Source organism: Struthio camelus, chromosome 2 (assembly GCF_040807025.1).
Source record: "Struthio camelus isolate bStrCam1 chromosome 2, bStrCam1.hap1, whole genome shotgun sequence".
NCBI lineage: Eukaryota > Metazoa > Chordata > Aves > Struthioniformes > Struthionidae > Struthio > Struthio camelus.
In genome coordinates this window covers 10,167,612-10,192,481 of record NC_090943.1, presented here as the reverse complement: position 1 = coordinate 10,192,481, position 24,870 = coordinate 10,167,612, and the positions used below count along the sequence as shown (strand labels likewise).

General features: G+C 39.9%; 1 protein-coding gene across 2 annotated transcripts in view; it reads right to left on the bottom strand.

The window, feature by feature from the left end:
* Positions 1-24,870, bottom strand: part of RBM33 (RNA binding motif protein 33) — a 102,188-nt gene that overhangs the window by 7,277 nt on the left and 70,041 nt on the right. For both annotated transcript variants that reach the window (XM_068934276.1, XM_068934277.1), the window contains exon 16: positions 9,520-9,708. In XM_068934276.1, the coding sequence (XP_068790377.1) occupies positions 9,520-9,708 (189 nt within the window). The remainder of the gene's footprint in view (positions 1-9,519; positions 9,709-24,870) is intronic.

The window sequence follows — 24,870 nt, the reverse complement described above, 5'->3', positions numbered from 1 at the left end:
GTGGAGCTGACGTTTTACACTTGTATAACATGACAAGAAACCAACTAACATACACCACCCACGGCTTAAGTAAACACTAGAGAGGCAACCTGAAGGCACCGGTATGGTTAGATGAGCAGCTATGCTGCGAACGGTTGCAGAGGTGCAAGTTTCCACGTAGCTGTCTAGGACCACCCTCAGATGGGTGCACCCTCTTTTGGAGTGCAAAGGCTAGGGTAAGCCTGGGTTTCCGCTCACTGCTATTCAAGCCAACCCATCCACTCCTTCACTGGACAGACTAACTACCCGCACTTCATTCCCAAGGCCCAGTGACTGGGGCAGTAGGGCAGTGACTTCTAGCGCCAGGGTGCTCTCGACTTCTGCAGTCACGCGTGCCCAGGCTTTACCCGGAGAGAGAACGAAGGGCTGCAGACAAACGATACTTCTCCATTTGGAAACTGTCAGCAAAATTCTAGTCAAACAGTTTTAATACTAATTCTCAGCATCCACTGTGCTCAAACTATGACAGTGAAAATGATGCCGACTCACAATTTTTGTCTTACGTAGCATTAAAAAAAAACCTTTTAATTTTGTTTTACCAAGAACAAAATAAGACAGTTCTAAAGTAAGTTACCTTGACTATATGAACACCATTGCTTGAAATGCTACCACAAATATCCTCGCAAGCAAAGATTTTTAAATATCTCAACAGGAAGCACAATCTGTATTGTCTCTTTAAACACAAGTTAATCTATCATAACTTACACGCATTGACATTACTCATCCAGCTAACAAAAGTCTCTCAAAAATTCATGTTCTGATTTTAGGATAATATATATTTAATTATGACTGAAGCCCTGAGTTTTATGCTTACACAGTTAAGCGACTAGCAACATTGTCAGGCACAGAACAAGTACGTACAGTTCTGCCAGCGTGCCTGGGTCTTGCCCTGGCTGCTACCCGGACACTGAACAGATGGGTTATCGGTTGGGAATACAAGTGTTCCACTTCGGTGAAAAGCTGAAATAAAACACCTGCATAGTCAGTCTTCTCTATTATTTCTGTCTCTCTGAATAGTGCACGATATGCAGTTTAGAACTGATCCTGCACTTCGTGATGTCCACAGCAATATTCTGAAGAAAACAGACTTCTCATGCAAGTAAGAAATTCAGTATGAAGCCTTAGGATATTGGGGTACAACCTGTAAAACTTTAGTAGCTTAAACTTTTGTTCAAGACATTATCTTAAAGGTTTACTTTATCAGCAGCTGCTTTTTGGATTTCAAATACATCTGCTAGACATACACACGCAAAATTAATTCTGCATGTTGTAATCACACCTCCTCTTTAGTTTAATACCGTTAACTTTTTCGTCTTTTTAAAAGAATCTGGCAGTCACTATTTCCAGTAATAAGATGTATATTCACTACAAGATGATCTTGAAATAACCTCCTAGAAAGTTGCTATTTTTAATCATCCACTTTCACCAGACTCTCCATTGTTAGCCAGCTTACTTGTAGAGAACGCTCTAACAAGTTTTCAAAATTCTCAGAACCGTTGTCCAATGTACTTTGTTCATGTAAAAAAAATGCATACAAGCATTTTTAATTATTTTCAAATAAAGTACTATATAGGCTGTTGTAAAGCTTGCACACAAATAGATGCTAACCTATCCTGCTTCAGTATGACTGTTGTTTCCCGTAATAACTAACTATGTCTATACCAGCATCAACTCAAACCTTTGTGACTTCTTTTGATAGTGTCTTACTATTTTTGGAAAGATTTTACAGCAAGTTCCACTGACGTTTAACTGAAAAAAGCTCAAATGTACAATTCTATATACAACTAAATCAACTCATCTAGTATTTGTACATTTTTGTCTACTGCATTTGTTTACTTCTGAAATTAAATAAAATTAGTAATAATGACTACACGTTCAGAAAAGTTTTTTTTTCTTTTTAGTACGTAATTTCACGGAGAGAAACTATATGAGGATGCAGTTCAGTATTTTCTTAACTGCCAGCCTCAATGGCTAAGTTTTCTGCTTGAAACACGAAAATACACAAATTAAGGACATCTCTCCTACGAATCACCATACAAGAAGCCTTGAAGTGAAAGCTAGATAAAATGGCAAGAGGCTGGGAAGACCACTGCCAAAGTAAGGTGGGAAAAATATAGCTCTATGAGGAAAAAAAAATCCTCAGTGTGTGACTACTAGTAGGAGCATGACAATTTTTCATCCCTGAAGAAAATATTTCTACTTGACAATGTTTAACATGAGCAAGACCTACAAAAGTCTAGTACGCTCAGAAAAGGTTTTGTCCATCATTTGAGCCCATGAAGCCAAGTGGACCGAAAAAAGGTCTCAGTAAAAAATATCTGACTACTGTGAGAAGTGCTAGCCCTCCTGTAACATTATGTTTCCAAAACCATAATAAGATTTGCTACAGTGGAACAGGTCAGTGACCTCTCCCAGGTTCAAGTCCTTAACAGCTAGTGCCACGACTGAGATATTTAAGCGCACAAATAAAAACATACTGCATACTATTGGTGACAGGATTTTTTCCTTACAAGCTCTAGATGACTTTCAGTTTATACCCTAATGCTTGAGTAACATCCTACTAAACACGTACTGTATGTTACTTACAGGCAGACACATTCAAATCTATTTTAAGCACTTCTTTCAACAGTGTTCAACCACAGTACCACAGGTTAATGGCATTTTGGAAAAAAAAACAATATGTTGGTTTCAGGTCGGAGGTAGTAGCAAAAAGATAAGAACATCAGAACATTGGTGTTCATATGCTACTAATTACATCTGTTCTTTCATTTTCCAAGAATATGTAACACTAAAATAATCTTTAGTCTTATGATCTCCATTATAATGACATAGATACGAGTCTGTCTTTCCCAAAGTATCATACCTCGCTAGGAATTTGCTCCATATATAGTATTACTCTGCTACCTGCTGATTTTGCAGGACACCAAAGAACAAGGAGGTCAGGCTAGGGAAAAACCAAGCAGATAGCACCTCCTTTGGAGACGGGCTGGATCTACAGCCTCCTCTTCACATATAACACAGTGACACTCAAGTTTCCTCTACCTAAGACTTCCATGTTGCCACACTGCGCTTCACAACTTCCATCATCGGTTTCTAAACTGAAACATCACAATCCTTCCAAACATCAGAGTTCTGAAAAACACAACTGCATTCGCATTTTCTCTTTAACTTGACCTAGCTAGACAGATACCAGAAGATGAAAACCCCTCTCTGGATCCACTCAGGTGTGAAGGATTGACAATACAATAACTTCCAGGGGATTTCAAATGACTTTACAGATTACGGTGTACAAACCTACCATACAGTACTTTTTAGTGACCAACCTGACAGCATTTCAGGAGTACTCAATGTATTTTCCCACTCAATCTTGGAGTAAGAGAAGAGGCATTAAGGTCTCGAACACTCTCAGCATTTAAAAACCCTGTTTTGAGCTGAGAAGGATTATTTTCTATGGAGAGGATTTAGGCAGCACAGAACTGATATTGATCTTTATTATCTTTTTCTGTTTCTTTGAAACTTAGCACAGGAAGATGTATGATCACTCCTGCCTTTCGATAGAGAGTTTACCTACAGCTATTTTAAAACATAATATTTAATTGGACAATTAAAAAAGTTCACAAGCTACAGCTTTCTTTGCAACTGGAATAGTGTCAGTGACTATGGCATAAACATTATAAAGGGACCATTCTCCTCTCCAGACCTTGTGTTAAGCCTGTAGACTATCAGTCTGCAGAGTGTTTGCTGGCCTCCGATTACTCCTTTCCACATTCTCTCTCCTTAAATCTACAGTTTTCCAAAATCAAAGAAAATAATATTGAAATAGCCTGTACGGTAACAGCAGCATAACGGTTTCTCGCAAGCTTTGCAGTAAAACAGTGACAGAGCCTTGAAAGAAGCAACAACAGATCCATGAGTAGCAAGCAAGAGAGCTCTTCCAAAAAACCAAGATCTTCAACACCACCAAAACTCTCGGTGGTTACACAGAGAGGAAGAAGTTAAAAGGGAGATAATAGAGCACTGGGAAATGGAAACCCAGCAGGCAGGGAGTGAGACTGGAGCAAGCACTCATTTCAATTATAGCAGACACATGGGAAATAAAAGTCTCCTCCTTCACTTCATTTCTTTCATTGAAGTAAATGGACTACCTAATAGACCCTACATTCAGTTCACTGGTGAATTTGGGAGTAACAGTCCATCCAAAGCTGCTGAGAAAAGGGTTTGTTCAATAACAAAGCGCAAAACTTTCTTAACCACCAACACTGCCGTTATGTGATCTAACCTCTTACGCGATAGGCTGAACAGCAGCACAGCAGGCGCTTGCTGAGAATAAAGATCAGACTCTGTCTGCACTTCCCTCCCATCAATAAACGCAGACACCTTTTTGTTATTCTCAGCGTTTCCTGACACCTGAAGTATCTTTCCTGGAGACAGCACTCCGTACCTTTTGCCTACAAGTCCACAATCCGGACCAGAAGGTATTAATTTTTCCCTCAGCTGTTGCATCTGACCTTTTCCCATCTCCGTCCCTCCTTTCCCTTTTCTGCTATCTTTGTCTTCCTATTAATCCCCTTTAAAAATGCTCAACCTTCAATCCCTGTACACAAGATGAGAAGAAAGGATCCTGCCCTATGATTTAGGTTAGCTTGCCTAGGCTCACATACGACTCTGCGGCACAGCTGAAATGAATGATCCTGCTATGGGGTTGTTCTCTCCCCGTAGTCCCAAGGACAGGGCAGGACTGACCTCCTCTTCTGCCACAGTCGATGCAGCTGGCAAAAATCCTCAGCTGCAACAGCTGAAAATGTTTTTACAGGCAGCAGGTCACCAAGCCAGAACTGCACGCCTTGTGTGTCGTGTCACGCCAAGAGAAACCCCGCTGCTCCTGTACCGACACTCTTGTTCCGCGATCGTTCATCTATATTTGCTTGTCATTTTCACTGAGAAGCCTTTAAACTAAAAATAAAATCATTTTAAAATACAGCGTTAATGCACATACCTGTCTTTGCTCCAGCTGAGCACTAGGTAGCACTATCACTCTAAGAACACCCAGAGAAACCCATTAACAAGGCAATTGTTTTTCCCTTCTGAGACTGGAAGAGAAATGACTACATTATCAGAGTAAAACTGATATATTTGTAAAACTACTCCACATACAGCTACAGGTGCAGCATCCTAATCAGTTCCGATATAAAACCGAAAAATACCATTTTTACGTCAGAATTTGTGATCTCAAATCTTCACAAAGCAGTAGTGGGAATCTGCCCTGATGTTTTACGTTTGGAAACATTAATAAAAGGAAATATGATTAAAGATAATTATGGAACAAATGCGAATCATCTGAAGAGCTGGCACACGAACCCCTGCACCTGTCACCACCCTAAAAAACAACTGAAGCTGGCAATATTTAGTTGAAGAGAAGGCTCTTTGAGACACGTCTCTGAGACAGCATAAACATTAAACCTGGCCTCAAGAGGACAAAAAAAAACATGATAAGCTTTTTATGCCCTTTGCAACTTACTAAAATCTACTTTAGCAAGCGGTTCTGGATGGATGTGCACTGAATGTCACTGCTCCAATGCAGGTCCAGGAGGCTGTATTTTGGTGGTGTGCTCAGAAGTCTTCTGTACTTTCAAACACTTTGGAATGTATAATTATATTTAGAGCTTATAATTATTTTAGATTAATCACTCAGATCTTACTTCAGGTACTGTATACCTGAAAGCTTATCTTCAGAAGGCATCTGGGAGCAAATCATATGCTGAAAGAAAAGTATTTCATCTGCTAATATAATCATGTTTGAGTTGTAAAATGTAGCTAGGACTAAGGGGCCTCAAAGATTTCCTTCTATTCAGTATATCTAGCATCTAACAGTCGTTTTTCTCCTATTTTAATAATAGGACAGTTTTAATGAAGTATGGATGAGAAGAAAGAAGTCTTCAGTCATTAGGCAACAGAGGGCATTTCAAAGCTCACGTAAAGGAAAAACTCATTTTCTCCATTTCCAGGGTACAGAAGGGAAAAAAGTAAATTTCCCACTCCTCAACTGTAAAAATCTTCATCTTCCCTTTCTAGCAGCCACCTGTTCCCACATTCTCACTCACAAAACCATCACCTCGATGCAAGTTGATGGCAAAACTGGAAGCACTGAACGTTATAAATTCAGTTTGCAACTTCACTTCCTAAGATAGCTTTGTGCAAGGTAATTGTACTGCGATAATGACAGTGGCATGCAAAAGGTAAAGTCAGAAAAACACTAAACCTTTTGCGCTTGGAAGAACAGAGTAATCTCTTTCTCCCCATTCACCTCACTAGTAAATTCTAGACTTTCCTCCACAGATATGTAAGATTTTCTGCTGTGCCAGTGAAGATCCTATTTGCAAGACTGACAAAACACACATGCAAACTCCAACAAAATTAGAAGCCACGCTACAAATTTGAAAATAAGAGCTGGCGTGGGATTAACTGCTATACAGATAAACCAATATGGAAGGTGCACATTAAGCAGATCTTTGGTGTCAGCTCAGACAAGCAATCACGGACTACTCCTGCTGCCAAAGAGCAGAGAAGATATCGGGAAGGATTCCTCCCCCTTATCTGAGGGCTCCGCCCTAGTGCAGCTGTATGTCTTGAGAGCAGCAGAAAGTCACGAAAGCGGCAAAATTCAGATTTATGAGCTGCATCTGCATACCATTTTGAAGAAAGAAACTTGCTTTCCAGTAGAGGTGTACACACACACTACAGTTTGGGAATCTAACTGACACCATGGACTTGGGTGTTGGACGTCTGCACGTGCCATTTCAAGACTACGCAGGCAAGGAGAGGCGAGAACTCCTGAAGGTCAGATTCCGATTTGAACTTTCTTTTACAACGGTTAGAAATGAACATAAGTGCCATCTGGGAGCAAATTAAATTCCAGAGTTTGGCTCATTAAGGGAAATTTTGCTGAATACAGTCACTGTCTGAAGCCAGGACAACGTACATCTTAAAAGCTGAGTTGGCTACAATTGTCCTGCCTTTCCCTCCTCTTATTGTCTCTGGAACTTCATCACAACTAGCTTTCAAAGTAATTTCAAAAAAAGCAGCTAAAACTTCTCACCTTGCCCGTTTTTCAGTTATCTTCTTGAATCCCTCCTATCTCAGATCATCAAGCTTCAACACCTCAACTTCATCTTCAGAGGCCAGCATTCGGCGCTGCCCAAGAGCCTTTTTGCTACAGCATCTCTCTCTTTGCTCTGGTCATTGGCATTACCCAGTTCTTGCCTCTCACATACTAGCCAGATGCGTAAAAACTCCAAAGTCCACATGACAAGATACCCTTTACTATTCTGATCTCTTCTAATGGCCCATTTCCATGCTCCTCATTGCAAATGACTTACATGAAATCCATTTTTAAGGAAAAGTGAAGAAATAATGAATAGAAGGCCTCTCTCCACTTTCAAAGCCTCTTGATCATTTACAATTGCAGGGGATTTCACACAGCGCTGAGCACAGACACTAGTAAAAACATTAATTTATAGCCACAAGAAAATCCACTCATTCCCTTTGGGATTTTGACCTCTTTCAAAAATCCAGCACTAGTCCTATAGAAATTATTACTGTGAAAAGGGGCAAAGACAAAGATTTTCAAATGTTTCTTTTCTAGTTCTTGCATTATAAGGCTCTTACAACTGCTGCTACACCTTCCTCCTTTGGAGTGTTAATACTTCTCTGGCACGTCATAGTGTCATAAAAAAAAAAAAAAAAAAGTAAAAAAGAGCTACATATGGCACAGAGTGGTCCCAATCTCACATTCTTCCTATAAAAGAACCATTTCTCCCCTGTACATTTCCCTAGCCACACTTTTGAAACATCAGTCTCAAACAAGCCAGGAAATTTCTAGCCTTCCAAAAGCCAATTTTGAAAGTGCAGAATTAGCACAGAAGTCTTCTGCATCATTAGCTAAACTCTACCATCACTTGCAAATACCACTTTTAGATTTCTTTTAAGCAGAAAGTAGATATGCCGATTTAAAAATCACTCTTTCCAACAAAGGTACAGCTGACCCTATTCCAAGAATACAAGCTCTGTAAGAGAGGGGGACATATTAAGTCCCACTGGAAAACTAGTTATAAATTTCTCCCTGTAAGGAAGACAAATCATCCTGCTAGACTGGTCTGTGACACTGCATTGAGAGCCTGGAGTTTGAAGTCTGATAAGAAACAGCAAGTCCTGAATACATTTTTTAGCTCATCTTCAATAACTTCACTTAACCATGAACATTTCCTAGCCAGGTTTCTATTAGTCTCTTTTAATATTCTCATGAAAGATTTAGCAAGTAAACACTGAATAAACGTGCTTCGGAAGTAACCTCACTTCAAAACGGTATGAATAATTTCATACAAAGGGCTACAGAACATGAAGGGACAAAGTATTTTTTTGAAAGTATTTTGCTTTCACAAACAAATTAAATCTCTTTGCACCAGTGATATAAATATTTCAGTATTATTTCATTTACTAAACTGGGAAAGTGAGGCAGAGCTTACATCTTCAGCAGAGCACCGTGTTCTATAACAGAGAGATAATCCTACTCATAAAGAAGTCTCAAAGTCACGGAACAGCTCCAATTAATGTATTGCATTTGTCTGAAAATATTGATTCTGTCTAAGGGAGCACCTAAAGCTGAAAAATTACAGAAAAAAATTCTCATCATCTGTACGTTTCATTATCTGTTGACTGATATTTTCAAATGTACTAACAGTAACTCAGACATGACCTCCTAAATCCCTTCAGTGCTTTGGAAGTCTCCTGTTTTGGTGAAAGTCAGTTTAACTGAGGTATCAGTTCTAGGAGGCAATGTATGAACAGAAGCTTCACTGTAGATATACCGGTGTGTGTGTGTGCGCGTGTGTGTCACTCTCGCTCACAAGCCCCTCCTAAAAAGATCCTTCTAAAATACAAAGTAAAAATTCTTTCAGAAGAGACTGTTTTCAGTTAAAAAAGCAAAGAGTGTTTTAAAAAAGCAAAGAGTGTTATATGGCGTGAAATCTCAAATAGGTAGCATTCACTAAATGCTGTTACTGCAGGACTGCAACGACAGGAATTGGTGAATTCAAAAAAGTGCAAGCTGACAATAAAGACATGGACAGTAACCAAAAACGTATTTGTTTTGATACACTAACCTGCTGCAACAAAACCAGACAGAATGGCCACGCTTGCATTATATATTGAACATAACGGAGAGAACAGGAACTCCAAAACGCAGGAGAATCTTTTGCAGCAAGAACGTGATGGTTAGTAAAATTCTCCTGTACCTCCTATATTGCAATATAATCCTGTGTTTGCCTTTGCTATCAGGTGTAGAGCGTGTGTGCGTGGGGGGGGGGGGCGCCTTCAAACATAAATTACCAATAAACACACATTGTATTTAGTGTCAGGGAATTAATTGAGCTTTCCGGAATGAAAGACTTTTGGCACAAAAATTAGAAGCCAAGGTTGACCTACCTGAATGGGTCCCACTGACATCAGCAGGTTTTTCAGTTGGACATCAGTAGTTGATGAAGAAAGCCCTTCAACTGACACAATACAGGGCTGAGGTTTGCACTCCACCACTCGCAGGTTCTGTTTATTTGGCATCAAGCGTCCTCGGCCCATCTGGCCTGCTACTCCTCTGCCTCTCCCATGCATAATGACCTGCCAACAACAAAAGTAACAGTATTTTGATTTACTAGCCTAGTGCTTCTGTTAACTACGTTTGACAGATAATACAAAAGTTAGCGATTTACTTAAAGACTTAAAGATTAAAGCGTGTGCTAATTTAAAACAGCTTGTTGCCGCTTGCTAATTCAAAAAGCCGCGTATTAACACATTCATCAACGGCTTGCACAACCTCTTTTAGAAGTATAGCAGGTTATAAACGGTACTGTAGGTCCACCTCAGCTTTTAGCACCGATCAACAAAGCGATGGAGTGCGTCAGACCAAAATACGTGTACGAAACCTAGTTTTTGGCACTGATTACGTTAGCATGCACGTGCTCAGCTCCAGCATGCTGAGTCTGGTCAAAGAAACGGTGAGCCCTCTCCTGCCTCCAGGCTCTACTATTACCAACTAATATCAGGACAGAGTATTCGCATATAGTAAATAACTTTAAAACAATTCGCCAAACTTCCTTTTTTCCAAAACGCCGTAAATCTGGCACCACTGGGTCTGGAGCAGCAAACGTGCGGCCATTCTAGTACATTAAAGGTTGAACAGCGACAAATGTCCTAACAGAGTTGAGGCTCAACAAACATTGCCATTTCCCTTGTAGGGGAGTTTCGGCTTGGAAGGGCTATTGATGGTAATAATGTTACAGCTGTCTGGACAGGAACAGGCAGCTTTATCCTGATGTGAAGCAAGGAGATTACAGCTAACAGTTCAAAACCATGAAACACCTCAGAAGTCAAAATCCTAGTTATTTTTGGGGAGCATCCAAGTTTGAAGAACAGAAGGTAAACGTCAGTGCCCTGTGTCGCTGCCCAGGGAGGACCAGTGTGAACATCTCATTACACCATCGCACACTATTTTGAGCAACACCCACTCTGAGAACTGACCCTCTGCGATCCCAAGGAGCATCCTGAAACAGTTGCAGTGTACTCTTTTTATAAAGAGTCAGGAAGTAGCCTGAACAAAAGCTTAAGCACAACTACTGTCCTCTTGGTTTTTAAAGTCGGAAAGCGTGCCAGATACAGCATCACAGAATGGTTGAGCTTGGAAGGGACCTCTGGAGATCATCTAGTCCAACCTCCCCTGCTCAAGCATCATACCATCTCCTGTGGCAGCTCTTTTGAGATGCACACATTTCCCATAGAAAGCGCTGTGTTGACCATAAAGTCATTAGATGACGGGGGGGGAGGGGGGGGAACTCCACAAACCAATCAAAAACCTTTCAGGCGTGGCCAGTCTGGGCTGGATTCAACCAGGCCTCCACACGCTCAAAGCTTTACACCCAGCTACGTGCCTCATGGCGCACGCAGCCCCGCGCTGGCTACCGACAAACAGAACACCATTTATTCACGCAGCAACACAGCGATAAAGGTCCAGGCAACAACAGGTAGCAAAAAAAAATCACCTTTTTGGGTTAACAGATTCCTTAGATTCCCCTCTGGGTGCCAACAGCCAGAGGCGCCTCTCCCCTGCCAAAACCAGCACTGCAACACGGGGCTCGAGGCAACCGCTCGCCCCACGACACCTCCACTGACATCCGACTCCGTGAGCATGAAGGAAAAAAACCCTCACGGATTTGCCTAGTAAAACAAGCCGGCGTCCGGTAGAGAAGCGCGTAAGGGCTCAGCCTAGAAAACTATGTTTTAGTCTAAAATAAATCCGCAGTATCTGAAGAACAATTTACTTCATCTGAGCTTTGATATCAGTTACAATGTTCAATCACTTCTTTTCATATACAAATAGCATGGTATTTTGATTCATCTTGCCAAATCATTTTTCCTTCCAAGGTTACATGGGTTTTTTATATATAAATATACATAAAGGAGACGTGCACAATACAGAAGGAGGACCAAAGAATTACAAAGGCTGGAAGAAACAGTGGAGAACTCTGCCCATCTTTAAAACTCAAACGTCTCTCCTTGCACGAAAACTGGTATTTATTAGAAAGTCCATGTTTATGCTGCTGGCTTCTAGACCAGCCATCTTTTAAACAGTCTCCTTCCCCAAACACTGTCCATGATTGAAACAGTTCTTCTTCAAGAATTTTTTTTCTTTATTTTACAAAAACTTCCGTTACAAACGTTTAATACTCAAGGCACAAAGAAACAATAGCTCAATCCTTCCTTCATTCAATGACTTCTTAAGCAGAAGCATCGGAAGCCCTAACCCTTCCTGCTCCATCTCGCCGCACAGTGTAAGCGCAGTACAAACGCAAGCTGAAAGCCCTGAAAAGAGCTAAATGATTCACTTCCACTTCCTCTTCCTCTTCCACACAGCTCAACTATTTCTAAAAACAGCAGGACGGTTCTTTGTGTCCAGCTTTTCAGATCAGACTGGTCAACTGGAAACCATCCTGCACAGCAAGAGACAGCAGAAACGACACTTTATTTGAGCCTGACAAAAGATCGGGTATTTTTGGATCTTTGAAATACATGAAGTAGTTGCACGTTTTCCACAAGGTTTCAACAGCAGGATTTATACCTTAACCAGACTCCAACTTTAGAACCTAAATCTGTTAATATTAATGAACATTACTGTTGTTATTTTTAATGCATTCAAATACTATCGATGCATAGTAAGCGGTAACTAGGAGCATCCTTGGCCTGGGCACCCCACTGCTGACGAGAGCTCCCTGTCGCAAGGTGGCAGGAGACCCACAGCACTGACTGCTCGGGGAAGCCAGCGAAGCATCTGAGCCCCAGAAAGGACCCAGCAATGAAAGGAGAACTTCATCAGCTCTCCTAAACCATCACACCAGTGTAACACGTGAGTGTCAGGCTGAATAAGCATGCACAAGACTGTGGGGAAGAAAGCTTCATCTAAGCCTAGGAGAAACATCAGGTAGGCCTGTAAAAGGGCTCACACAGAAAGCATGTCTCAAGAAAAAAGTTATCATCAATTGTGAAAGCATCTTCATTCACATAGTTTCTTTCTCTTTCCTTGAAGATTTGCAAGTCAAAACTCCTTTGGCATCTGTAACAGATGTCAGTAACCAGTGGGATTCACACTAACTGGCAGGTTTCCTGTGGATAAGGAGATAAACTACTGGGCTGCACAAGAAGTAGGTTTATGGTCTAGACGCAACATTATCTTGATTGAGAGTATACAATCATTGTGTCTCTGCTGGGATTACACAGAAGCAAAAGGGCTGCTCGTTACCCAGTCTTCTCACTGTCATTTGAAGAGAAATATGCAGGTACAAATGATATCTAGCATGTTCTCCCGGAAGATAAAGCAATGTTTTAAAGTTGACTAAGGCAAAATTCAAATCCTCTAATCAAATTCTCTGTATTACTACTATACGCAAGCTACAGCTTCTCAAGAACTCAACTGTTTCGATCTCAAACAACTCCAATCCCAAACGAACTGGCTTCATCACTCCCTTGCACAGTCCACCTACCCAGAGCACAATCGGTCATACAGAAAATCTCAATGTTCCTCCCGCTCAAGGGCTTTCTTCTACAATGGCCAAAGTGAGAAAGCAACAGAAAACTGCAACTGCTTTTCCCATTTCTACCCAAGTAAGTTTTCAGTTTACTGAACTGAATGGCTCAGTATGGCGTGTGGCTTCACAATTTTGTACATAAATCTTTGAGATCAATAGCAAGCGAGAAATTGTAAAGCTTTCCCTTCAGACTCTCTTCAACTGCTGCTCAAAAAACGAAAAACAACAGCTCTTCTCTCTCCCTGCCCTCCAAAATCCAAACATATGCACACAAACAAGATCTTACCAGAAAATCTGCATTAAAGCCTCCTGTTTCGAGTATCAGTTTCAACATTAGCATCAACATAAGTCTCACTGGGATGTGGGCCTTATGCCTTTGTTAGATAACTTCTTTTATTCAACCTTACAGCAGCTGGAAGATTATGAAACTAAAAGGAACAAAAAAACCCTAGGAGGAGTTCAAATAAAAGAACTGGGAGTTAAAATCTAATCTATGTTAACTGCCTGCTGTGAAAAAAATAACCATAAATATTTGCTATCATTTCTTTCTCAAACCAAAAGATTATCCCAGTGCAAAGGAGGAGCATCTCAGAGCAAAGCCCTCAGGTACAAGACGCTTTGAACATAGTAATTACCGATACTTCAACAGCAAGCGGTTAGGTTAGCCAACAACAGCCCAATCAATCTTCACTAGCAAGCCCAATTACCACAGAATAAAACTGTTCAAACTCAACCAGGAAACGCACAATCACGAAAAGCCGTAACAGAATCAAAGAATCACAAGTCACAAACATGCAACAGAGGTTGAACATCTCCACAGGGTACGTTCCCAGCTGGCGTGTCATCTACCCCTTTTGGTTTGATACTGCTAGCATAACATTCTTGCAAAACTCCCTGGGATGATGATCGCATGCGAAAAGGTGGAGGCACCTCCAGACTTTTTCCAAATTAATTCATTCTAGAAACATGAAAACTCATGCAATGCAATAAGGAAAATCCATAGCATAAAAACAGGAAAAAGGACAATTGGATGAAAACCCTGTGTTGTAATACTGCTCTGGATGTCCGCTGCTTTGCGAGATGATTTGAAGAGGCAGAGGTGACTCCATAGTACTGCTTCACCAAAGAGAGGCATAGAGGTGTGCAATAAAGTTATATGGTGCTAAAGGACTGAGAGTGCTCCACGCTCCTTTAAAGTTAGCAATACATTGTTTCATTTTACAGCTAGGCCTCCCTTGAACTGAAAGCACCATTTGGTGTTTTTCTTAAAGAAATGAAAAACAAATACTGCTCTTATGTCACTATCTACCTACAAGCAGGACAGTAAAGTCTCAGATGACAAATTTTAGCACCAGCTTTTTTCAACTGGTTAAAGGCATGACTATGTAATGACAAGTATTGTCTGAGCCCAAACGAACCAAATGTTTGTAGCAGTATTCAGTGCCATATTAAAACACTGGACTGTCCACCTCCCTCATCCTTTAAACTTATTCTATGCAAGCCAGTTATTGGCTTCCTCAGAAATGAAAATGAAGAACTAAGTCTCAAGCAAAGCACCCACAAAGAGCTTCCACTTGCATACTTCAAGCGACACAACCTCAACACATTACCTACAGGTCACACGCTCATACTAACATTTTGGAGGAAAAGCCGTACAATTGTAAAGAAAACTGCATACACCTGCTGACTCCTAATGTTCACTCATGGGGTAAACAACAAGCTGCCCAGAAGATAATACAAAACATATGGTAGAGCAGCAGATAAGCAAGCTAGTGAAGGAAAGCTGCATTGCAGAAACCTTCCCAAAACGAGGTCTAAATCATAGACGCTAAATTGCTAGTCTCTCTCCTACTTAGAGATTGCTAATTGTCTCAGTTTTAGCTCACTTGAAATCAATTTTTTCCTTCCCCTAACAATTTTATTTCCGCATTTTTAATTATTTATTAGCTTGCATTACACATCTCCCAGTTTAAACAGACAGGAAGGAAATGAGATATTCAATTTTAAGGCTTCTCTTGTCAAAATATATTTCTACCTGATTTTTCTATAGAACTTTGGGATGTACGGGGCAACGCCAAAGCTTTCGGAGACGCATCTATTTATCAGCATGGCCTCCTTCATACAATTGGATACATGAAGTGCTGAAAGCAGGCAGAATACATTTAAGTCCATCAGTCCTATACCGAAACCTGAAGTGGACTGATTTAAGCATTAATTTTATAATGCAAATTCCTCTAATTTCTTCTCTAGAAGAGTCAATTTCATTCTTTGTCTGCAAACCAATAAAGCAAAAACTTTCTTCTGTTACTGTCTACTGCTTAATTTCTACATCACAAACCATTCTGACCTTCAAGCTTTGAATTTCCAAGTTTTATAGAAGTTTGCCTTCCTAAATTACCATATAGCTAGGAAAAAGTGCTCTCAGATGAAGCTTACAATTGCTTGGTGAACTCAGGAGTAATAAAAATGCCTTCTGTAAGCGGCAGGAGTTCTGTTCAGGCGAAAGCCTAAAAACTGTCTTTCAAACACCAAAAAATGCAAGATCACTAACAGTGCCAAAGATCACTAGCAGCACTGACACAAGTTCTTTTCAAATACTGCGTAGAATTAAAAAACCAAACCCAAAAGATAAGCGAAAGGATTTGAGTTATATGGCAAATATTTTTCAAACTTCTGCTATGCACAGCTTGAGCTGAAACTGCAGACTTACAAAAAAAAATTATGCAATTCAAAGGAAACATTTTAGAATAGGTTCCCTGATGCCAGTCAAGGCTGTATTTTGATACTGACTATATATATATATATATATACACATTTATATATATATATATATATATATATATATATATTTGTTGGTGTTGTGCCTTGAGAAACATAAGATCATTATCACATACAAAATTATAACTTCTAAAAATAGGATTTCATGAAGGATTGCCTGAATTTAGTAAGCTACAGCTCTGTACTCTATCACAATCATTATGACAGTTTTACAATGAAGATGAAGTTTATTTGCCACCAATATTAGCAGGACAAATTTATTTATAACAAATGCTTTAAAATGTACTGATAAAAGTGCCTATTGATACTGTCAGAGCTTCTTACAATTTGACAGATCAAATCTTATTTTCATTCTTAAACCCCATGAAGGAACGGTATCACCAACTTGCATTCTGTAGTGAGCAAATTGATTAATCCCCCTCTATAGAAATCTCAACTCTTGATTACACCTATCAGACGTTAAGCAGCATTATTCTAGAGTGACAACACTTGACAAATTCCCAAACCATTTTTCTCAGCCTTTGTGGCCCTGCTAGCTTGTATTAACCCTGATGAAAAATTAATTTTCCTTATCTTCCGCTAAACCCCAAAATCCAAATCCGCCAAACTGGCAACTCTTTCTGTAAAGGTATTATGAAAACCTCTAAAAGATTAATTGCATGTCTTCAGGTGACATTAAATTAATTTCTGTACTCATGACAGACATTTGATACTCGGCACTGAGCGGACAGATAACATTGTCAGGATACACAGAAGGACAGTGGTGCAGTGTCCCAGGGCAGCCTCTTATGAATTCTCCTTTCGATAAGGCCATACTTCACTGTCAGTGGCACTGTTAGCGATCTTGCAGCCCACAGACCTCACTGCACAGGTTTCTATTAACTACGACAATGCTGTGTCTATCCATGTAATCTTTATAAAGCTAATTCAAAAAAAAAACAACCACCCAATAGTAAGAGGATGTGCATGCTGGATAAAGCGCTTAAAGGAAATAAACTCTTGGTTGATTTGTGTAAAAAATAACAACGAGAAACAAATACTCGAGTATGTCCACTTTACTTTCATCTGTGTTTAGATGCACTGTAAATCTAACAGTATATAACAAGTTGAAGGTTTAAATCTTGCAGGAAAATCTCAGTCTCAAAATGTCTTGTAATTGATCTCCTTTAAGGAACAAGAAACACCTCATCTGCTAGTTATACCCAACATTTCTAGAAATGAGTACCTCTAAACTATCACAGCAGTTAAGAGGAAAAAACAAACAAGAAACATACACACAAAACAAACATCCATTAAACTACTAAACTCATCTTCACTTCAAGGGCAAAAGCTCATCATTGTATTCTCCCATTAGCTGTACAAATCTCCATCTGTAAATTTATTTATTTATTTATTTTTACTGGTAGCACAATTGACCACAATGAAATAAGACAGACATCTACACAGCCAACTGTGATCCCCATGTAACAGAGGTAAGAAATGAAAACAGTAAAGGTAAAGCAAAAGCCATGGAGAGCAAGAAAACCTACCCTCTAACAGATACGATTCTTTTCTCACTGTAATTACCAGAAACATATATGAAAGGTTAATATGAAAAGTTAATATGAAATTAACTAAAACTTTTGCATGGGGCAAACTATATATATTTTTTTCCTCCCATGGAACATTTCTCTTCTCATGGTTAAAAAAAACAAAAGAAAAGAAAAAGATCCTGTTAAACTGCAGAAAGGCATTCAGTGAGCCATGATGTGCTTAATGATGTATGAGAATTCAGAACAGCAGAAAAAAACTTTTTTTTTTTAATGGAATTAGCTTTTTTTTTTTTTTTTTAAATTCCATGTACTAACAGACTTCTTACTTTTAAGTGTTTCCTCATACACTTGAGAGAAGAACTAAGGCATGGAGAAGGACTGGCCAAAAGCCATTAGAGAACGCCAGGCATACCTATGCTACGCTGAAGCTGCACCAGGAGCAACAAACGCAGCCAAACTGAACCACGACTACCTGTTTTTCTAGTTTAAATAACCACAAACTTAGAAAACATGTCGTTCATCCTTATGAAAAAGGAATTCAGCGTCACAGCTACAGACTGTGTAGCTGGGCATGTATTTTGCTCTCAGAAGTACCTTGATTTTCAAACGTTCCTTTCCACAAAATACAGCACCCTAACGTAGATGTTAAAATCATGATTTTGAACAAAGTTTCCTGGGTTCAGTTGTCAGTATCCAGAACATTGCTGGCACAGAGAATTGCAGCAAATTATGGACATGCAGATTTTGGATGCAGAGAAATTGCCAAGAGAAAAGATTCCTGTTTGAAAACGTCACTGATTCCAAGCTCTCCCGGCTGCCGAAGCTCCCGAGAGCACTTTCCAGCTGGGCACCAGGCACGTCGGAGAAAACTAGCACAGGCTACCAGAAAACTGTGTGTTGTTCTTAAGACTCCCGACTTAAGCTGACTAGTGCTGAGTTAGATAAAAACCAACCCAAAACACACAAGTTCTGTCATCATATCTGAAAACATTAACACCTGTTTCTTGCCGCCTTCTATTCTGCAAAAAAAAAAACCTGTTTGAAAAGGTAAATTTCATTGAACTTACGCAAAAAAAAAAAAAAAAAGATTAGTTAGGCAGCACTGAGGCATCTTCAAAGTCTGCGCAGTCTCTTACACAGCTGAGACTAAGCTGCTGCATGACATTAGCCTCCTCTCTATATTTTGACATCAACTTTATTGCTACGGTAGTATGGTAGTGACATCAAGTCACGCCTACCTAAAAAATCAGGAGATTGCACCATATCTTAAATTAGGACAGAGCCTGGAATCAAAATCTTGTATTTTAAGTTGTACTCAACAAGAAAGCTGGTTACACATTTGTTGACTACTGGTTACAGATGCAATAGAGCGAAATCGGGACAACTGGCGCTTCCCTATCTACCGCATCACTTAGTTTTTCTAGTTCATAGTCCCTTAAAACTAATGGCTGAGTTGAATACTTCTGCTATGCTGTCCTGCACTTCTTGTACAGTCTTTGATAACCGCTAGCCACACAGCCAAACTGCAATACCTCCGTCTCCAGCTGCTTCGTGTCAAAATTCTCCTGACTTGCAACCACCTCTGCATTATAGGCCTAGTCTAAATAGTTCAAATGCCATTCAAAGGCATTTGGGACTCTTGGAACTACTACATCAGACAAATCTGCATTTTTTTCTCCCCAATTCAGTGACTACATTCAGCTAATTTTCACTTGAAAATTAGCTCCCTCTCTCCTTGTGACATACTTTTTTAATGCCGTTACGGTTGCCTTTAGTTGTTTCCCATCAGGAAATCGGGCTACTAGATAGTGCATAACACCAAAATCGTATCGGTGCGAATTTCACACTACAACACTTAACAGCAGAAAAGCGCTCCTCTGAGATTTCGCAAGAGCAACAATAAGCAATACCAAGCGCTTGCTTTCAGGGTAGTCAGGAGGAGGCAGCTCTCTTCTTCACTATGCAATTTAACAGTCTCTTGAGGAAAAGGAGAAACCTGTTCTTCAGTCTATAATAAGAAATACTTTATTTCACTTTGTTTCTGTTATCCACAGCAAAGCTCAATTCAATTTAGGTAGATACATCTTTCCCCCTTTCGTGGACTTTATTGCAAACCCATAAAAGCGCTATCTGCGACTGGTCCTGCTGTCACCTTAAGTCCTTCTACTTGTTAAGTGTGTCCGCACATGCCCTTATGTTTCTCTTTCACCGATTATGTCCCAAATAGCACAGGACAGTCCACCCGTTTCTGCTAAAAAAAACTACTGCAAGCCACAAAATATTCTCTCACTATAGGTACCATCCTTATCAGATGTTTGGGAAGACAAGGGTTTGTTACTTGTTTTTAACTAACCTGTGCATAGCTATGCCTTTTGCATAACAGGAATATCATCCTGATGATTCCTTTTTTCTTTTCTGTTTTTTTTTTTTTTTTGGAGGAGGAGGAGGAGGAGAAAGGAAGGAAATTCACATCCACTTGCAAAATATTTCTAGAACGAAATCTTACAGATCATGGCAGGCAGAGTCCTTTTTCCTGTAGCATTTAAATTAACACTGCTTCAAAGGTCTTGCCCCTTTTGCTACTCTAATGCTTTTTCAAACTGCTTCTGATAAAATACGGACATTTGCTGTACCTGTTGCTCCTTCTAATGGCTGGATACGAATCAACTGCAATGCCACTCTGCTGCTGCTTAAAAAGCCGCAGTAGCGTGTGGGGTGAGAGCGCCTTTGTTCTGCTTCTCGTGGCTGGCAGCGCTGCCGAGCTGGGCAAGGAGCTCCCCTGAGAGCCTGGCGTGCCAATGCTAAAAATCTTAATGTTTGCAATTCTTCACACATTTGGATGAAAGGCGCTATAGAGCTTTCAAGTCAAATATTTTTAATTAGTTAAACTTGAACATACACATGCAAGCAACACCGAGTACAAACATTAAGCAAAGTTGGTGGATAGGGTTACATTATCATGTAAGAACCATCTAAATCAATATATTTTTCCATATTTAGAACTCCATATTCACCCCTCTCACTCCTCAGTTACTCTAAATGAAAATAAGGCTGTTCATCTTCCACTCCAATTCTCTTTTTCTTTTTATAATCCAAGGATGGTTTTTGCAACAGGCTTTCCAGATAAAACAACTTGTCACTTTTTTCTTCACGCTTTTTCAGATGAAGCATCTCAGGTTTTCAGAGATTCTGATCACTAACAGGATGTTGCTTTTAATCCAGTGGGGTACAGTGAAATTTGTTTTACATATACAAAGCTCATTGCGCAGCTTTCCACAGAGACAGAGTGGTGTGTTCTTGGCGCAGCACTAGAACCAGCGTTTTCAGGCCTTTGGCACAGACATACATCACTTTGAGCATGGCAGACCAGTTTCTGGCTAGGGAGAAATCACCCAATAACAATATAAGATAGCTGAATAGAAGATAGCTGAACGATAGAGAGATTTTACGATGTTACCGTTTCCCATACAACCTGTGATTAAATGAAAAACAAGTATAGCCCGTTTCATAGGATCTTAAGGTTGCATTCGGTGCACACCTGTTCTTCCAGGACTAATGACACTCCAACACAGCGACTGAAAGAAGTCAGTTGCACTCGGTACTGTGACGATTTGCCAGCAGGCCGATAGCAGGGAGCCCAGAGCAGACCACCGTGAACACTCAAGGAGTTAGAAAACATGACCCATCAAAAGAGCCTGAGGGATACGGCCGCTCAAAAACAGTTAAGAGACCTTTAAAATGACAGGCAGCCGCAAGGAGGGAAGTCAGCCCTTTCCCACGTCTCTTGAGGCATAATACCGTCACAGATTATAAGCTGAGCTAGAAAGTATAGTTTGGTCAGTAAGGAAAACCTCCTAAATGTACAGATATTTAGACACTGGAGTGGATGACCAAAGGAAGCTTCATTGATGAGATCTAAGAAAAAGGCTGGCCATCTGTCGATGATACACAGTTAATTCTCCCTTCAAGGTAGAACAAATTTCTATGGTCCTGTCACGCCTATTTTCTCTAATTTTATGATCATGTTTCAAGTGATTTATTAGGGTGCTTCTTCCCAGCAAACACCATTCTAAAACTCCACCATGTCTTTTCTTACTCACATCTTAAGATTTACTGAGACAGGCAAACTTCAGACTTTTCCATAATAAAATAGGCTAGTACAAATCCTCAGAGAATACTCCCTAACACCTATGTCTGGAAAGGATGGATCTGACTATAAAATAAATATATACATATATATAACCTGTTAAAAACAGCACTGTCTCATTTTCCAGGAACGCAGTGTTTAAAGGGGTCATTAAAATGGAAAATTATCCACTGTATTGCCATTCCTGCATAAATTACAGCAGTATTAGAAAAAGACGGCAGCACCAGTATTTTTGGGAGGAAAAGAGAATTTGTTAAAAAGAGCATCAACAGACAAAAATCACTAAAGATGGTACCAAAAGTAATTAATTCACTATGTCCCCCTGATACACAGGCTTAGTCTCACATATAGGAATTGCCGAATCATTCACCATTCCCTTTTTCTTGAAGCTTAACAGCAATGAATTAAGCATCTGATACACCAGAAACTGGAAAAAAAAAGTGACACAGGTTCTTGGGATTTCATTTAATTAGTAATTCTTAAAATTCCTTTAAAGAAACTTGAAAAGCAAAACCCTCTCATGAGAAAATATTGTAAAATCATATGGCTAGCTCTTGTACCTTTTTTAAGTAACATCAGCTACCTTATCCGAAGGTCAGAGATCCTCAGTAGTACTGCAATGCCCAGGAATACGGATGAGCATAGTTAGCAGCTGAGATTGGGGAAGATATGCTCTCTTCTGACAATATCTGTACACCGTGTAAATATCACCAATGCACTACGTTCGTCTCCTTAACAGTAAAGGAAAAACCATCACTGGCAACGCAATGCTGTTTGATCGTGCTCTACAGGCGGTCCCGCTAACTCCAGGCAAACAGCCTGCGCTACCTGCTCCCGTTTTAGGTGAATCTGGTTTTGATAGCGTTAGTATGGGTCCGGCCTCAATTGGCTCCTCAACAGACAGCTCTGCTATCGTTCTGTACCGGCTGAAAGGGAAGGGACTTTCCAAGTCTTTACCTCCATGAATCAAGAGAGGTTTGAAAAAGAACCTGCGTTGTGTCTAGTCACAAAGCATCTCACTGGTACGGGGTATTAAAACCACGTCTGCACAAAAGAATCCGGGAAAGGAGAAAGGGTACAAGCGATCAGACCTGAGAGCGACAGCCAGGCTGCTTAACCGCACGATCGAGTCACCACGTAGAGATAAGAGATGCCAAACATCATCTTGGCCAGAGGCAGGGAATTACAGGAAAATTTTATGCTGAGGAGAATGGTTAGGGAAAATGAGATTTGGCTTTTGCTTTTAATTCAGGGTTGAGGCAAAAGGTGTAAAAATAAACAAAACATGTAGCAGGGTTAAAAATCAGAATTGGAAACTAAGTGCAATTTATGATCTTTATGGTTCAGAGTCCAAGCAGCTTTCAATTCTTTCTAAAATACTGTCAAAACAGAGAAGATTGACCGCACAAAGAAAACTGAAACATTGAGCAGCCGGGGGGGGGGGGGGGGGGTGGCAAAGAAACAAAGTCATATAGATTCAGCTTATCATTAAATGACTAAGAATATTAACCAGCTATCTTGATCAATTAAACAGCTAATTGTAATGCTTGTTTTATTCTACCATAGTTGGAAGGAAAACTGAAAATTTCCACAGCAATAAGAAAAAAAACCAAACAACATTGCTGTGAGTAAAGAACCAGCTTTACCTTGATAAAACTCAGTATCGCAAAGTTAAGAGAGACAGAACAAGTCTGTTTAACCCATCTTCTACTGTACACTCACACACATATTTAATGAAACTAATTACTGTTGCTCACCACCAGACTTATCTGAAACAAATCCTTTATGGTTTCCTGAAATAGGATAATGATTTTTTTTTTTTTTTTAAATAAATGCTAGTTTGGGCACTGATAATCATTTGCTATGAAGAGTCTAGTGGTGACTGGCTTTTTTTGTTTTACTGCATTATACAGAAGTTGTGCAAAATTGCTTCATTCAATTCTTCATGAATAATAAACCAGTCATACTTCTTGCTGGGATTCTCACTGGGATTGCTACAATCGTATTTATACATTTTTTACTCCAGCAGAAACAGTTTCTTTCAACTTCTTGTACTTTCTTCTTCTTCTGTACTTAAGTTACCAAGCCAGAGGAATCAGACATCCTCCAATTCTGGTGAGGTTGTCAGCTCTATTTAGTCAATAAGATCCTTTATGTTAATATGGTGAAAGACCACGTGGTCATTATGCAATCCACAATTTTAAGCTTATTTAAGTTTTATGAGCTGTAGAAAAACGTTTATAAAGAGTAGTTAAGACTTTGGCATTTCAATTTCCTCCCTACTTCTGAAGGGTAAAGCCCAACTCCAAGGCCTTGTTCAGTTCCCGTTAACACTCTATGTTCATGTTGTTACGACTTACAGCAGTTCTGCAAGTTTCCCTAATTAATGGTCTTAAAAGTTTAAGAAGCTTTCTTCCAAGAGCACACCCTCGACGTGCCCCCTCATTTAAGCATAGCACGTCCTTCTTTCCTCCCAGTACAAGCCCTAGGAAAGATTTCACACTAGCAAATCATCTCGCTAGGCCCTCTCATCTTGGTTTCTTCGGAGCCCTAACAAATTAACTTGTCTTTTCATTAAGACAGAAGAAATTCGGTCTAGATAATTTCTAACTAAAAAACCCAGATCTTAAATATGCACACTGCCATCAAGACCAGCATCAAGAGGCCTCCGCAACACCAGTGCTCAAGGGACACTCTGCAGATAATAGACCCCTCATCAAAAGATAAGGAAATCTCATTTAGATGCAGAAGTGAAATAGTAACGTTTTCAACACAGACTAACAAAAAACATCCCCCAACAATATACTGCTTAAATTCATTTTGTGACGTGCATCCCAAGAAAATAAAAATAATCTTCCCATGAGTACAGCCTCAAAGACCACACTAACTCCAGCACTTGCGCACAATTAGATTACGTGGCTTCAACAATCATATAGGCAGAGCCCAGCTTTTTAACTGAACCTTAGAAACAGCCATACAAGTGTGTCTCACACACCTTATCAGATGTATTAACCTTAAACAAAATGGTCTCAGTTGAGGCGTCTTTCAGACTGAAGTTGCAAGGAACTTAAACGAAGGCAGTACGACTTCAGAAAAGGCAACGTGATTTTAGTGATAATGGCCTGACAGTAAAGCATTATAGCAAACCTTCTTTTCTGAATAACTGCTAATAACTCACAGTTCCAAAAACCTAAAATACGGATTATTAGGCCTGCTACTTCCCTTTTCAGCTTAGGTCCATCCTTTA